Genomic DNA, 17,784 nt, shown 5'->3' with positions numbered 1-17,784 from the left:
ACTTGGAAATGACAATCCACACACTCCTTTGGTTTATAAAATACTTTACAAAACAGATTACACTGGAGCTATTTTGAATAGTACATAAATATGCAGTATTATTTCCCCCGCAGTTACTACTGGACAGATTAAAATTACTTTAAAGACTAAGAGAATTATAAGTCTCAAAATTCCTACTCAGTTATTATTAAAAGCTTATTCCATTAGTACGTCCCTATTTTTTTCCATTCTCAGGTTTTAATCTCTCATAGGAAGTTAGTGAAGTGCCTAAACTATCACTTCTATGTCTAGACTAGGTGCCTACAGAGATGCAACTAACACTTCTCTGTAGCTAAACTGAGGGCTGAATAAGTGTAAATACATTTCAAAATTTCATTCCAATACACAAATGTGATTTGGTGAGGCTATCAAATAAAAATAGAAAGCAGGCAAACAATATTCACCAACTGATTTTAGAAAGGTAATTCTGCACATGAAATTGAGATTGATTCTGATCTACATGTTAGTGATAGGTAATCATCTATTTACAGAAGTGAGTACCATTAAACCACTTGACATTTACAGAGAAAAGGTTCTCTAATAAGCAAAGTAAGCTTTCAGAACAGTCACATCTGTTAATTAAAACCAACAACCAACAACAGAACTGTGGAGAAACAACCTCTTACTCGAGAACAGTCGGACAAACAGACCTTCACTATGTGGCCCCAGCCAAGCTAGGAACCAGCTCCATTCATGAGATGGCCCTTCTCTCTCTTCACAGACTACGCCTGCCTGGTCTGTTGACCGCACAGCTATTCTCCTAAAACAGAGATGCTAATACTAATGGCAACATCACAGTAGAACTGTCATCATGCTAGGCAGTTTATCCTCATCACAGTTCTGTGCAGTGCATTCCTCAAGTGAGGTCAGACAGAGAGAAAGCAGGAACCATGCCGAGGTCCCCATGACGGTCCAAAGCAAGTGTGCGTAGGAAACACACTTCTGGGGTCCATTCCTCCTCCCTGCTTGGCCGTGCTTTATGGGAAAATTATAGGCTACAGGTGCTATGTTTCTCATCTTGGGGAAGGATCTCTGATCCCTGATAATCCAATGAAAGCTACAACGTCCTCTCCAGCTCGTGGCAAGTCTGACTTGTCCCCGTAGCTGGCTCTTCCTGTCTTTGCCCACCTCTAAGGGGAGTGACCGGGTAGCTGTCTTTGAGCCAGTTTCTTCTCTGGACCTGCCAAGGGGCTTGCAATATGAGTCTCTACACTGACAGCTCTCAGATGTATACTTCCAGCCTGCACCTCTCCCTCAACTCCAACCTGGTGCAAAGTACTGTGACTGCCATTTCTTCTCAGATATCCACCACAATGACATAAACCAAACTTGGTCTTCACATGAAAGTCTGCTCCTCAGAGGGGCTTCCTCTTTCCAGGTAATACTCATTCCATCCTCCTAGCTGCTCTGGTCAAATCCTTAACTCCTTTTCCTCTCACATTTGACCTGTGATAAGTCTTCTAGGTTCTACCTTCTAAATATATTCAGAGTTTATGGCCACCTCTTACGATAGCAGCGATGACTCTCCAGTCTGCTGACATGTGACACTAACACCCCACTGCTGCATTCTCTTTGTCTATGACCCAGAGTAACACTTCATTGACTCTGCAGTTTACTTACTCATTGTGCCCATTATCTCCCTCTTCTAGAACGTAAACTCCATGGGGACTGAGTTTTTTTCTGTTTTGCTCACTAATACACCCTAGTGCTGGGCACATAACAGGTCCTTAAAAAATGATGAATAAATGGATAGAGGAATGATGCAAGGCTAAAAGTCCAGTAACGCCCCAGCAGATGCCACAAAGTAATCATGAGGACACATAAGATCAAACACACTTAAAAGCAATGCAAAATCCCAAATTAGATATTAGCAAACAAATACATGCTGAATAAATGAAAATATGAAGAAAATATCTTGAGAGTCACAGAAATCTTGAAGCCCATCTATGTGTATGCCCTCAGAGTCTGTGGACCCCAAAGTAAGAATCACTGCTCTAATGTATATTTTGCAAACTCATGAAGATCTCAGGATATTAGCCTTCTGAAGGCAATGAATCTAAAGCATAAGAATTCTGGTTCAAGGTATTTAGGATCTTGTTTGAAAAACAAACCCTATGTAAATGAAACAAAGGAGTAACTTGGTTTCTCAAAAACTATGTAGCCATACTTATCCATTTTCAGAAATTTTAAGACCATTCATTTGAAGTAAGACAGCTCATCAGTTTTTAAGAATACAGAGAAATGAGACATAGTTTTTATTAAATGGCCCTGGAAAAAAATTACTAGAGTTTAAAAAAGTATTTTAAGTAAATGATAAAATTATTAAAATACTATATAGCTAAAACTCTCTCAATAGAATACAATACTCATTTTAATTTTTTTAATACATGTATGCTCATCTTCAATTTTATAAAAATACATTCGTTTTATTTGCTGTAGATGTATGTGCCACCATATGAGATGGGACAGGAGCTGGTTTATTCACCGATGTCCTCCAGGTATCCAGCACTGTACATGTACACTGAAGGTGGTCAGCACACAGTGCTGAATAAATAAAGGAATCACTTAAACCACTGTCTTTGTAACCATGTTGTACCCTGGCACACCAGTTGTTACACACGAAGCATACGAAGAGCCTGGGCAAAAAGGCACAATATAAATTTAAGCTATGTCTGAGCAGTAATAATTACTTAAAGTCAGGGCAGGAGGCTACGGGAGAGTACTCTAAATGCACAGAATGAAGAGGGCTGCCACATCCAAATCTTGGCCCTGCCACTTGTTAGCAGTAGAAATTTTAGCAAGTTAATCTCTTTTGTGTGAGATCCTTTATTTATAAAATGGAGATGATAATAAAACCTACCTTACAGAGTTTAGAGAGAATTCAGTTGCAAAGCCCTTGGAGCAGTAGAGGCGCATAACCAGCATGTAGCTGTTGAAAGGCCCGCTGGGCTGTGCAGACACCCACCTGTAAGAGCGCCTGCTCTGGTCCTCACCGTCCTCTAGGAACTGTGGGCGTTGGGCCTGCAGGTCCAGCTCCTCTTGAGAAGAATCTTGAATCAAACGAGTTGTCTAAAATTTAACAGAAGTATAAAGCATACTACTTGAATATCTATGAATAAATATAAAATGACTCAACAACTAAGAACTAGGGATAAGAACATTCATAAATGTGGATTGAAAAGGGAGAAACCCTAAGCAGAGCAATAAAAAAACTTACTTACACAGATTTGATTAAATAAATACCTATTTTAATTTATTTTACTAAGCTACTTTAATACAAAGTTTAATCAACCATGAAACTGGTTCTTTCATAGATCATAATAAGAGATATGTATTCTCTTTCATCTGCTCTCTTAGTGAAAGTGAATAAAAATCCTACTTTCTGAAGATATTGTCTCCTCTCTTGTCACAAAAACCACAGGGGGAGGAAGAGAACAAGCTCTGCACCCCAGGGGCAGTGTCACGCACACACAGAGCAGCCACAATTACCCAATACCTTCCTGCGCAGGCAACCACAGCAAGGACACAAAGATATGGTCAATGTTTTCTGACCCCTCCACTATACACCCAGGCTCACAATGGGCAGAGGGTGAGCTAACCTTCAGAATGCGTGAACAGCCACAGCACAGACTATGAACGGTTGCTAAATGTTGCTGTAAGCAGGAACCTGTTTTCTAACATGTTCACCTGACTTTCACAATCAAATTAGATAACCCCTACTCTGCGACACCAAGTGAATTGGGTTTGTGTAGTTTTATCCAGAGGGCTCTGGAGTAAAGGCTAAGCTACTGAGGGGCATGTTCTCTACTACCCAGATTCAGTATCTGCTGTCAATTATGAAGTTTCCAGCTGTGAAAACATGCTCTGAAATTTTCCCTGGAGGGTCCAGACCTCCCACTTGGGCAAAGCCAGGGACAGTGGATTTTAAAGAGATATAACAATTGATTGGTCAATCATTTTTATCACTTCACTATTAAAAAATTTCCAAAAACAGAAAAATCAAAACTAAAACTTAAATGTCTTCTACTTGAATAAGAGATAAATTTTTTAATGATGCATTTAAATATGTATTTTTAATACGTCAGTGTTCGGCATATTTTCCTTCTAACATATTCCTTTCAAGATTCCACAGATAAAAATGTTTATGCTTTGTGCCTAAAGCAACACAATATCCTTTGGATGTTATTACACTACACTCTACTTACTTCCTGGCTTTTAACCAAAAAGGCAACAACAGCATCATAGTATTGAAATCTTTAAGCAAAATTAAAGTGTTTTAAGGAAAAAGAAAGCCCTATATACTGAACACTGAAATTTTTCACAGGTGATGCACTAACCTTAATTACAAGAAGTTAGCATGCTCTCTTAAGTAAGCAAATTTTAAATAATTACAGTGAAGAATAAAATAGCATCTGCTAAACAATGACAAGTATGTGTCCCTTCTATAAATACTTACTACATTAATCGTATCAGAGCTGGGAACCTGCAGTAAGTTCTGCTGGTGGAAACTTGTGGAGAGGGCTTGAGACTCGAGTGTACTAGAATCTTGTAGCTGTTGGACAGGTGGAAACTGAGTCTGCTGACTGTATGTATCAGTCACTGTAAAACCTGAAATAAATGAGAATATAGGAGTTCTACAAAAATTTAAAGTTACCAAAAACTTTTTAAAAGTGGGTTTTTAAATAAAAAATGAGTCCCAATTTCTACTCAATTGCCTTGTCTTGGCCAGAAACTAAGTGTATAATGGTTGTAAAATTTGCTTTCCAGAAGATCTGAGCAGACCACAACATAGTAGGTATCAATTAAAAAAAAAATTATACAATGCATGCAAAAAGTTATTTGGTTTGAAACCATAAATTTTATAAGGGCCTTAAGAGAAACACCTGAGGGTGTTGTAAAATTTAACCCAACCTAGATATAGCTCATTTACAAACTCCACTGAAACCTGCCACTGACCTTGTGAGAGCCCTGCAGGTTCAAAGGACTGCTGTGCAGGAGTCTGCTCTTCAAACTGGTCCATGTGCCCTGGCAGAGGGTCCTGTGGAGCCACAAACCCATCTAAAGGTAAGAATGCAAAGAGAAGGAGGACTCATATACTTGGAAGTTATTTCACATCTACCAATCTGTTCAAAAGTACACTTCAGTGAGTTTCAAAAATCAACCTCCTTATTGCAAAAAAAACAATAGGAAGGCAAAATATATATACAAGGGTACTTCAAAAAGCTTCTGGAGAAATAAAATTGAAAGATACTACAAATCTTTCCATGAATTTTTTGAAGTACCCTTTTATATAGTATGATTAAAGCATTATCTTTGTACTTCCAAAATATCACCTAAAGTCTCTACAGTTTGTCCTAAAACTTAGATATTGTTCTGTAAAGTAATATTCTAAAATGCAATTAAATTCAATAATATTTAAAACCTTTTTGGGTGTGCATTGTTACAGGCATCGTAGGGGATAAAAAGAATTCAATCCTGCCCAGAGACTAAACAGGTCAGCAAATTATTGGTTAACAGACTCTTTTGAGATAAAAAGCCTGTGCCAGAATACAAATCAACTATGTCACTAACTATGCTGTCTACAGTTGCTGACATTTTTTTGTAGCCAGACTTTACTGATGAAAGAAGCAATGTGTTGCTTTATATGCTGGACCAGGAGCTAATCTCTTTGCACTGACCTGCATCAGTCTGTGAATCTACATTAGTGTACTGCAGTAGAATCCTAATGGTCACACAGATGTACACGTAAAGGTAAGACATTCTCCATATATTGAGGGATAAAAGTAAATTACCAAAAAGTACACATAGAAAGACCCTGTTTCTACAATTCTATATACATAACAAATGCATACAAGGGGTCTTCAAAAACTTCATGGAAAGATTTGTATTATCTTTTAATACTATTTTTCCACAAACTTTTTGAAGTACCGTAGCGATCTCTCTCACACACACAGACACACAAATATATGCTCAAACATGCCTGCACATTTACATGATTAAAAAAAAGGAAGAGCCTACACCAAAATATGAACAGATTTTGCTGTACTCTTAAGATTTCAAATACTTTAGAAATTTCCTACCAAAAAGTCGGATTACTTTGTGTTTAAAAAAAAAAAAAAAAAAAAGACCTGCTCTCAAAAAGCTTAATAAAATTGAAGAGTAAAAATCTATTTAAAGAGCATGTGGGAGAATATAACATATTCAATATCACGCATGTAAACAGACACAGCACAAAATGGGATTTGAAAAGTCAGAGGTGAGAGACGCCCGTGGACTGCAGGGAGTGCGCAAAGGGCTGTAAAACCCTGTGCGGATCATTCCAAAAGTTAAAAACACCAACATATTGACCTTCATCTGCCTCCAAAGGCGGATCAGTCAGCTGCTGACCGAGCCCGGCCTCCTCTGTGCCCACGACGTGCGGTGGCTCCAGCTCGAGCATGGCCTCGGGGTGTGTGGGGACCACCTCCGCTGTCTGCTGCAGCGTGTCACTTTCGATCTCCACATGCATCTGCGTGGACACCTGCACACCCTGCTGGTCCCCGGCGCCCTCCTCCATTGAGGCAGCCTGCTGATGCTGCTGCAGCTGCTGAGCAAGTTCATATCTGCAGAAAAATCAGAGACAAATCATTGAATTAGATGCTGTCAACAGTGACTTGTGTGGGATACTACTGTGAAAGTTGTAATTTATTACAGAACTTTCTTATTCTTAAATTATACCACTTTGAAGTCATGACAGCAATCCAGATAAAAACTGAATACTATTAACAATTCTGAAGAATATCACATTGCTTTAGCTTTAAGTGCTTTTGCAGGTTGCAGGACATGACGGCACGCAGGGAGGGCGAAGGACAACACACACCAGGATCTTTTAAAAGTTTTACAAAATAAAAAAGACACCACATGTTTAAAAGTAAAACTCCCCCTGCTCAAATTCTGCAATGAGTTAAAGTATTCAGAAAAGGAACTGCACTATTAAGGCAGCGCCATTATAGACTCATCTAAATGAGATACCCAAATGTGGTGCACAGGCAGGGAGGGCCACGTCCCATGGGGTACCGGCCACAGACGTGTCGTTTGACCAGTTGTCAACTATGTTACAAAACACAGACTATGAGGCACATGGCCATTATGATCTTCTCATGTTAATGTTGCTTTTAGCAACCTTTATATATATACAAAATATCTCCAGTATATATTCATCAAGGTAAACAACTTCTCTTTCAAAGAGAAAGATGAACAATAAATTCAGTGAATGAATCCAAGAACTTAAAAAAAATGATCTCAAACAATGATCTGATTAGGGCCGAGCCCGTGGCGCACTCGGGAGAGTGCGGCGACGCTCCCGCTTGCGGGTTCAGATCCTATATAGGAATGGCCGGTGCACTCACTGGCTGGGTACCGGTCACGGCAAAGACAAAAAAAAAAAAAAAAAAAAAAACAATGACCTGATTAACAGGCTGGGTAACGTGTACAATATCTGAGATGACAGTCACCTGTTCCCTCTTTCATAGGTCCTGGCCAGGCCCATACCAGCTCCATCACATGTTCTGTTCCAGTGTCTCTTCAATCTCCCACTTAATAAAGGTGACCGATCTAGCAACTGCACTACTGGCCACTGGGTCCATAAATAAGGACCTTAAAACCCATATTCCCAACACTACCTCAAAAGGTACATTGGAAAAGCCTGGCTTCCTGACAGAGAAAAATATTATGTTAATATTAACATGCCACTGAGCAACCCAGTGCCCATCTCCACTCCTCCGAGCATGGTACAGCTCTTGGGCCAACTGCGGACTGGTCATCCTGCTACAGTGAGCTGAAATACGAGCATCCTGAACATCTACACAAACATGGATTCCCTAGTTCCCAAATACACGTATGGCATGGTCTAGTATTTCATCCAGTTATCGACCCATCAGCTTTGAAAGAGAGCCTATAAAGCATTTAACCCACAAACTACTTTAATATTATATTAAAAATAAAAAAGTTAATGATTTAGTTTATGGCTCTCAATAGATACTTTGACACTGATACTTAAGTTTCTGTAGCCCATATGTTCCAAGCTAGAAATAACAGTACAGGAATCAAAGACAATTATTTTTTAAAAACACTCTCCAACACCATCTGGGAATATAAAGACTATTAAAAAGTGACCATCAGAATTATACATACCTATGAGTTTTCATGTGCTTTTTGCAATTTAGTGAGGTCTTAAATGTTTTCTGACAATAGGGACACATATAGGGACGAAGGTCATTATGTATACCCATATGTCGCCGTAAGCTACCACCAGTAGTGAACGCTCCATTACATATTAGACACTTGAAAGATTTTAGTCCGGTGTGTGTTCGGATGTGTGCTTTGAGCACTCCTGCAGAAACAAAGCCTCTTCCACACTGAGAACATTTAAAAGGTTTTTCACCTGTATGTGACCTAAAAAGAATAAAAATTTTAATAAGTAAATTTCTCACACTCTCATAATGCTTTATAACTAGAATACACTCTTGTGCATTATTTTACTTGGTCATTACACTAAGCTAAGCAGCAAAGACGTAGCTCTCCACACTTTGCAAATGAGAAAACCTGAGACACAAAGTGGTTAAGTGACTTGCCCAGAGTCACACAGCTAGCACACAATTGAGACAAAACTAGAACCCAAGTCTTCTAAGCTCTTCACTTTCTTCATGATATCGAACTGTCTCTCATGACCAAGTTTCTTCTTTCTTTTCACTGTTGCTAGCACCAAGAAAAAAATCTAAACTCTGATGAATACACCTGAAACACTTAAACATAATTGTAATGAAATACACCAAATACTTCCTTGGCATTTCCTGGAAATGGCAAATATTAAAATACATGGGAATATAAATAAAATTAAGCTGCAATTTCTGGATATTTTAGTCAAAACACTAAAGAATAAAAATACTAATTACCAATAAATATTCTGAGATTAAATATTTTGAGATTAAAATAATAAAAGCTAACATTAACACTGTAAATATTTTCAGAAGTCACTGGTCACTAAATTACTACAATTATACTAAATTTCCATCTCTGAATCTATGTTACCTTACCTGATGTGTTGTTTAAGGTGGCAAGATTTTTTATATGCACGATGACAGTAAAAACACTTGTAAGGTCTATCTGCTTCATTTACAAAATTATTATTAAAATAACTTTGGAAAAATTGATTTCTTGGAATGGGCTGGATAAGACCTACAAACCAAAAGAAAACAGGAATAAGGCACTGTCAATGCTACTAATAAAATTAAATGTCAAAAGACATCTGCTTTACCCAGAAGATGAAAATTCTCATCTACAAGGGTATGTCAAAAACTTCATGGGAAGATTCTTATTATCTTTTAATTCTATTTTTCCATGAACTTTTTCAAGTGCCCTAGTATAGATTCCAATGTTGCAACTAAATGCTATTTTAACTGTTAGGAAATGGCTATTTAAAGAAAACCTTTGAGAAAATATTTATGAATTAATCTACTATTTTTTCAACATGAGGAATATCGATATTTTCACAATTACTTCCCTTGATTCTACCAGCCAGTTTTTAATGGATTTCTACATTTACTTCCTATATGGTTATTTGCTGACATGGAATTAACATAGCTATGTCCAAATTTTAGGTTCACTGGGATTTTAAGCCCCGAATTTATTCAGTATAAATACTACACGCTAGATATTATAATAAACTCAAAACATAAATGATTTGTAACATGACCTTTTATTCTGGAATACCTACAATTCAGATGTTACATACAGTGCTTTGTTCACAGGAGCAGCCTAGCCTCCAACTCCTCCAGGCTTTTGGCTACACCTGCTTTAGCACACTTACATAGACACCCACCTGTCAGCAGGCCAGCCTCCACTAAAGCAAACTGACACCAGGATCTTATCTAGAGACTTTCAACCTGCCACCTACACCAGGCCACACAGCTCAGAGCCTTCAGAAGGCCCAGAGACCATCCTCCTCTCTGTGTCACCCAATCCTGGCACAGGGACCCCCAACCACCTACCTCTGTAGAAAACACTCTACGCACCTCCCGCTATTCTCCTTCCAACCCTTTTTCCTGTGGCTTCTGAAACCTACATTCCAGTGTAAACAAATTCTCCACCACAAACCGCTTCCCAGAATGTTCAGATCATCATCTTTTTTCTGTAGCAGTCTGTCTCTGACTGAAATGTGTCCCTTAAAGCTCTGTCACGACGCTCATTTCTATCGATCTGTTCTTTGAGCTTGGTGAACCCAAGTCTAGTGTCTCAGCCTCTCTTCCCTCTGTCTTCATTCCCTTGCCAATCTACCAAACTCTATGAGCCAAACCACTTTATCCAATCCACTCTCAAGTGAACTCCAACTCATTTGGCCCCTTCTCAAATAATGCAGAAGATCATAAAAAGAAAAACAAAATAACATGCACAGTAACATCTTGAGTTTGGTGTGCATTCCTAACAAAATAGTTGATTGTATATAAACGTAAGTGGGACCAACCATACACTGTTCTGTAATCAATCACCTGTTCACACCTAATACAGACACCGTGACATCTTTTGAAGTCATTACATGTAACATCATCCTCACCATCCTCTGTATATCTACACAGAACTCCACTGCACCGTGCCTCAACGTGCCTGGTTTACTTAATACACTTTTGATGGTTATTTTGATTGCTTCTAACTTCTTGCTATCATAAATAACATTGCAGTGAACAATCCCAGTATATACAACTGTTACCTTAGCTTCTTCCCCCTAGACATGTAATTATAATCTTTAGGGGTGGTACCCAGACATATGGATTTTGAAACAGACCCCTAGAGAATTCTAAGCCCTTTGCAGGGGTCGGGGGGGGGGGAATGTTCCTACTTTGAGCCATTAAGCAAGTAAAATAATAGGCTCATTTTTCTAAAAAGCTTTATTTTTCACTTTTGCTAACTTTACAAACACAAAGCTCTGTTAAAAGTTAGGCGAATTATGAGGTCTCAATATTTGGAACAAAATTTTTTAAAAAATACATAAAATCCTAAAGTGCTGGCAATATTAGTCATTTCTACTAGACTATTAGCCATTTAATATGTTTGTTTATTTAAAAAAGAAACTACTAATCTCAAAGAAAGGCATGAATGCATTTTAGCTAATTAATATACTTCAAACTAGAAATGTCCTTGAAATGTCCTAAAATTCCTTCTATAATAAGAGAAGAAACAGCTGTATTTTGTTATGATGCTTAGAGAAAATATAACTAGTGTTATAATAGCTTTTATACATGGCAAATAGTAACAGAATGCAAACACTGCAAAATGACAGAATGTAAACAAACATAACATATAATACATCCTATGTAGCACAAATTTGATATAGAAGTTTAGACAACTGTGTTAAATGACAAGCAAGATAAGTGCACTAACATGATTAAAACATCAAATATAAAAAACTTGAAAGATCAACCACTGTAACCTTGAGATTTAAAATAATAGATAGCCAAAGCCGGGCTCACATCAAAGGAAAGATATTTCAAACATGCTAAGCAAAATAGGGATTTTTCATATACATATATATATGTATGTGTGTGTGTATACATAAATATATATATATATATATAGCAAATAGTTTAAAATGGATATATCACATACAATCTGAAAATCCAGAAGCAGCTACAGATCATATCACCCTAACTCCAATACTTGCTCAGTCTGCACATTTTATTTAAAATTTAGTTCCTGAATTTGAAGAAAAAAACATTTAGAATACAAGAGAGAGACTACTTAATAGAATACGATCCTCTTCAATGGCATAAAATACATAACATTCAAGTTGAGTGTAGACTAACAATACTTTACACCAAGAAATAACTGTTTGCAACTCAGGATGTGCTCTTCCATGTGTTTGCACCAGTAGTATGTGACAGTGGATGAGGAGAGGAAGTGAACATTAATGAACCACAACCCTGGTCTAGGAGAAGACCAGGTTCTAGGCCCACCATGAGCACAAGCCACCCTCTGACTCAAAGGAAAAGCTGTCAACTCTCCCTAGATCTCGGTTTTTACATAAAACTACAAACGAGGATAGGGAATGTAAAGAAGTCTTAGAAAGACTACTTTCACATTCCCATGCAGCTCTAAAAGTTTTAAAAAGCATATTACTATATGGTACTATGCCATCCAACAGTTCTTCTTTAGTAATCAGAGATTAAATTACTTGCTATACTACTTTTAATATATTCTAACTCTTTAAAATGATAGTCATAGGCCAAAACATGTATGTGCTTTAAGTAACTAGACTGAACTGGAATATCCCATCTCCCAATTAAATCAAATAACTGTTTCTATGCTAAAAACCTCTCTATTGAGTTTTTATCAGTATCTATCCTCAAAGGTTATTACAGCCAAGTCTTTTCTACAGCCCCCAAGCAGCTCAGAGTCTGAGAGAAGAGACAGACACAAACATAAATAACGATTGCGCATCATAAGAAATAGCTAAAATATTTTACATTTTACATGTGAAGCTACCTCTAGGAATCATTTCCCTCGTGTGTCTCACTCAGCCTAGACCACAGGAGAACTCAGCTTACAATAATCTGGTCTAAGATTCAGGCACCTGTGAAGCTGAGGAACGAACTGTATCCCATTTTAACCCTGGAAAAATTCTGCAGAATCAAGACTCTAACACAACTAAAGATTTGTAAACTTGAAGTCAAGAAACCCATAGGTGTTTACCTGACTTATGTCAACCTGAAAAAAGAGACTGGTCTATTGCCTGGTCGTGTCAGCTACCAAAACTGGACAAAGCTATCAAAGTATTCTAACCCACTGTGGGAGTTCTGATCATTTTCTATGCTCTAAAACAATTAAATATCATAATAATTACAGTTCCTAGGAAGCTTAGAACTCATACATAGTCATCAGAAACTGGTATTCTGAGAAAGATGATCTTTTATTATCTTATCTATTTGTTGCATGTTAAAAGATCCATTTCATCTAAATATTTGAATGTATCAAGCAAAAACTTAGAATATTTGCAAACAATTTTACCTCATTTGCATCTGTGCTTATGCTTCTTTCTCATTTCTAATATTAGATATTCTCATTTTCTCTTTAGTTTATTAGTGATAAATCATCTATTTTACTGTTCATTTAAAAAAAGATTTTATAAAATTACTTTTCAAGTTTACTAGGATTTTGTCTATCTTAAATTGTTTTATACATATTAATTCCTTTCTGCTACTTTCTTTTCATTTTTCTAGCTTTAAGGGTTAAATATTTTACTTATTTGCATTCTTTCTTATTTTTTAATAAAAAATAATGGTGCTTTGGTCCATCCAACTTGTTTATATAATGCTCTCATTTGTAACATAAAATTTCAGTTTTAAATCTTTCTTTTCTATATAATTTTGAACAGCTATTTTTTATTAATTTATATTTTCAATGAACTGTAATCAAAGATAATAACCTGTACAATATCAACTTTTGAGAATATGATGGACTTCTTTTCCTGCATATTTGAATGAGTGTGTATTTTAGGGTAAAAGATTATACAAAGCTATTAAAATTACCCTTTTTAAATGTGTGCTCAAATCTTCAATTTCACTGTATTTATTTAAAATGATCTAATTGAGGATCTCTCACTATACTTGAGAATTTGAACATTATTCCTTTCTTCTAATTGTTTTTGGTTTACATATTTTGATGTTATGCCCTTAGATACATAAAAGTTCATAACTGTTGATCATGTTATTGGTAGCCTATAATTTATATCAATCTAAAATATCTTTCTGTATACCATCTAACCTTTATTTATACTGAATTATATTTTGTCTGATATTAATTTTTCTTATAAACTAGATTATCTTGCCTAGGAAAATGATGAAATACAGAAACTGCATAAAATGCAAATTCATATATAGAATTTAATGAGTACTATAGTTTGAATGTTTGGGTCCCCCCAAAATTCTTACATTGAAACCTTACCCCCAATGTGACAGTAATAAGAGGTGGGGCCTTTGGAGGTGATTAGGTCATGGGATTAGTGCCCTTATAAAATAGCCCCAGATTGTGCCTGGCCCTTCCTCCCACCACATGAGGTCACAGCCAGCCTCCATCAATGAAGACAAGAGCCTCAGCAGACACTGAATCTGCCAGCACCTTGATCTTGGACTTTCCAGCTTCCAGAACTATGAAAAATAAATTTCTATTATTTATAAACTACCCAGCTTATGGTATTTTTGTTACAGCAGCCCAAAATAACTATGGCAGTGAGGTTTCTTAAATTTTGTTGTAGTACTTATAAAAATCATTTTTCTAATGATTCTAGTAAGCAGTGTTTTCTTTCTAGTTAGATAACAGAATCATAGTTTGGCTTGATTATAACACTGAGCCTAAAAAACTTAAAAGCAGGCAGGTTTTTCTTTTTAATCTAAAGATTAAAGCAGCCCAAATAATAATGTCATACACTCCATGGGAATTTCAAGATGAAAAAAATGAAGTGCAATGTGTGTTTCACATAAAACCCCTGGTCACCTCTGATGGTTCCACTGAAGCAGAAATGCTTCTCCAAGAAGGACTTACATACTGTCACTTACACATTATATCTCTCTGAACCAAGAACATAATTTGAGCAGTAATTTTGATACAAGTAGGATTTTAATCTTGATAGTGGAACATACCAGCCCATAAAGCAAAACACTGCTTAACAAAGAGTTCATTAATACCATGCCTAAAACTATTTAATTGCATAGACATAACATGTATATATCCTTCTAAGGGTACCAAAGGAAAGAGTACTTGATAAATTGTACAGACAATCCATCTTACCTAGGTCGGTTATGAGAATCGGTTCTTGCAGAGGAATATCGGCGACTGGAACATTGGTCTTGCCCACACGAACCTTTGTGGGTTTCCGCTGGTGCCTCACCTTCCTCGTTCCTGCATGCTTGAAGTGGGAAGCAATGTGAGTCTTCCTATGGCCTGAGGTTCGAAATTTCTTGTCACAGTGAGGACAAGCAAAAGGTCTAACTCCTAACAAAAATAAGAGCACATTTTGAAATTATTACAAGGAGTTACATCTCAACAACAAATACCAACATAAAATGTCAGTATTTCCAATATTGACTTCAACATTCAGTTTGTTATTCTATGCTTATAATTTCATGAGCATTTTAAATTACAGCTATTTTCTCTTGTTTGTACAGTGCGTATTATAGATGTTAAGGCATGTTATAAGAGCATTTTAGTAAAGAAGAACAATAACTATTTTCAGGACAAACCCTTAAATTGTAAGTACGGATATTCAAATACCCAGCAGTTCTTAAGAATTCTGAAGTGGGTAAGACTGCTCTCCCTCAAGTCCTTATCTGCAGTCTGGAGTGACGACACGCGCCTCCAGAGCTGTTGCTGGGACTGTACTGTACAGCCGTGTTTAAACAGCACTTAGCAGTGCCTCGCACTTTGTGAACAAGTGGTAAATGGTAGTGGTTACTGACTGTAAATAATAGTGATAATAGTAATAATATGTTTTTAATGATCTTGTTCTATTGAGTCCCTTTTCGGAAGGAAATTGCCTTCTTTTACAATTTTATTGATAAATACTGCAGATAACAAATAGACATGTAACAAACTGACAGACATGGAACAAAATTGACTAACTTCAGCTTTTTCAGATACCATCCATGTGGTCAGCCCAACCCGGGATGGGGGGGAGAGGGGAGTATGGGGATACTGATAATGAGTACTGGGTTTCTTTGGGGGTGGGGGTGATAAAAATGTTCTAAAAGTAGATAGTGGTGAGGGTTGCACAATTCTAAATTGTACAGTTTAAAAGGATGAATTTTATGATATGCGAATTATATCTCAATAAGGTTGCTATTTTTAAAATGGAGCCCAAATATTAAAGCCTTCATGCCTTAATACTGATCAAGTATCTCGGTTGGCCGTTTAGCTCAGTTGGTTAGAGTGTGGTGTTGTAACAGCAAGGTCAAGGGTTTGGATCCCTGTACGGGCCAGACGACCCCCTAGCCCCCCCCCCAAAAAAAAACAAAAGCAAGAAAACTATCAGAGCAGCCTTCCTTCCTGTTAAAGGCCTCAGTAAAAATGCAGTCCTGGTCCGCAGGGCGCCACACCCTCCCCCTGCCCCAGCTAAAATCTGCACAGGCCTTCCCAGATTGCAGATGACGTGTTTCTGCCTTAGAAAAGCTCACCCAGTTAAGTCTCCCTTTACCGTCGGCAATTACACATTTGCTTACAAACGGTCCTTGCCGAAAGCATCCCCCATTTCATCATCAGCTCCATGGAATCGAGGCTGCGTGTTTTCCTTTACCAGTATATACCTCCTGGCTAGCCTACCGACAGTAGTCTGTAGATGCTCATGGAGAGAGAAACCGCAGTCCTCCAACCGCCGCCCCACAACCCCCGCCCTCCCTGCACCTGCCGCGCCAGGGCTGCATACCTGTGTGCAGGCGGATGTGCACCTTGAGGCTGCCCGACGTGGAGAAGCTCTTGAGGCAGTACTGGCACTTGAAGGCCTTGATGCCGCTGTGCGTCTTGATGTGCGCCGTCAGCGTGCTCTTGACAGCGAAGGCGCGGAAGCACTGCGCACACTTGAAGGGCTTCTCGTGCGTGTGGATGCGGATATGGCGCACCAGGTCGCTGGGCTTGCGGAACTCCTTGGTGCAGTAGGGGCACACGTGCCAGCGCACGCCATTCTCCTCACGCACCGAGCCTGCGGGACAGGAGAGGGCAGGTACAGCGCCGCCCGGGGTTCCTCACCGAGACCCAGGGCGGGGGCTGTTTCCTCCTGCCGCAGCAGCAGCACACACCCGCCAGTCGCCAAAAGCACCTAGGACTGTGGCTTCACCTTGCGGAGAAGCCTAGCAGCCCCAGAAAGGCGAGAGAACTACCGGGCAAGTGACAGGTGCAAACCAAGAGTGACCCGGGGATATCTGCTCACTCAAGAAGAAAAGCACACGGGGTCAGAAACCTGCAGGACTAACTCAGAGGACGTGAGGGAAGGACAAAGTCTGAACAACTAGCTATTAAGCCTATCTGACATCACAAATAAAAAATCATGCAAGTGCAAAGAACTAGGAAATGGTAAGTTCTTAAAAGGGAATTTGTAAATAGTTAATACAAAAAAATAGTATACATGATACCACCGAGTTCATGATCAAATATAAAAGATTCTTTTGTACTCAATATTATTTAACTTTGAATGAAATTTTAAAAGTAGTCCTAACAGAAGAAAAAAAATCACAAATAAAACTTCTGGAAGTATAATCAGTAAAATGTTTTCTAAAATATAAAAAATTTTAAATAAAAGAAATTCAGCAGAATCACTTTTCAGTTTTAAGATTTTTGATTAGATTTATTCACTTAAATTAAAGACACATAAACTGTCTGTACAGTTTTGTTACAGAAATAGAAAATCTCTTGTTTCCTTCTGTTTTCAGTAAATACAAGGAATTTTCCATACATGCAAGTGAATCTCTTAAAGGAGAAAATGTATTTTCCCTAATGGAATGTTCTTTGCAAGACTAATTACATAGGAAAGAGAGTTAGGTAAAAAAAAAAAAAAAAAAAAAAAAAAAAAAAAGGAAAAGAAACGTTAAGATTTTTTTAAAAACTGACAGAATGGAAATAAGGACAAAGAAAGAAAAAGCCACAATCCACGGGGGTAAAAAAAAAAAAAAAAAAAAAAAGTAGAAAACAAGGGAAATGATTTTTAAAGTGAGAGAAAGACATTTATTT

At 37.7% G+C, this 17,784-nt stretch overlaps 1 protein-coding gene across 4 annotated transcripts in view; it reads right to left on the bottom strand.

The window, feature by feature from the left end:
* The window catches only part of ZNF236 (zinc finger protein 236), a 124,418-nt gene that overhangs the window by 37,974 nt on the left and 68,660 nt on the right, over positions 1 to 17,784 (bottom strand). For all 4 annotated transcript variants that reach the window (XM_063076788.1, XM_063076789.1, XM_063076791.1 and 1 more), the window contains exons 10-17: positions 16,487 to 16,759; positions 14,857 to 15,060; positions 9,114 to 9,255; positions 8,212 to 8,472; positions 6,388 to 6,641; positions 4,996 to 5,097; positions 4,496 to 4,647; positions 3,005 to 3,108 (exon numbers count right to left, since the gene is read on the bottom strand). In XM_063076788.1, the coding sequence (XP_062932858.1) occupies positions 3,005 to 3,108; positions 4,496 to 4,647; positions 4,996 to 5,097; positions 6,388 to 6,641; positions 8,212 to 8,472; positions 9,114 to 9,255; positions 14,857 to 15,060; positions 16,487 to 16,759 (1,492 nt within the window). The remainder of the gene's footprint in view (positions 1 to 3,004; positions 3,109 to 4,495; positions 4,648 to 4,995; positions 5,098 to 6,387; positions 6,642 to 8,211; positions 8,473 to 9,113; positions 9,256 to 14,856; positions 15,061 to 16,486; positions 16,760 to 17,784) is intronic.

This window comes from Cynocephalus volans, chromosome 13, assembly GCF_027409185.1.
Source record: "Cynocephalus volans isolate mCynVol1 chromosome 13, mCynVol1.pri, whole genome shotgun sequence".
Lineage (NCBI taxonomy): Eukaryota > Metazoa > Chordata > Mammalia > Dermoptera > Cynocephalidae > Cynocephalus > Cynocephalus volans.
Note: the sequence above shows the minus strand (reverse complement) of the source record. Positions and strands in the feature narration are given on the sequence as shown.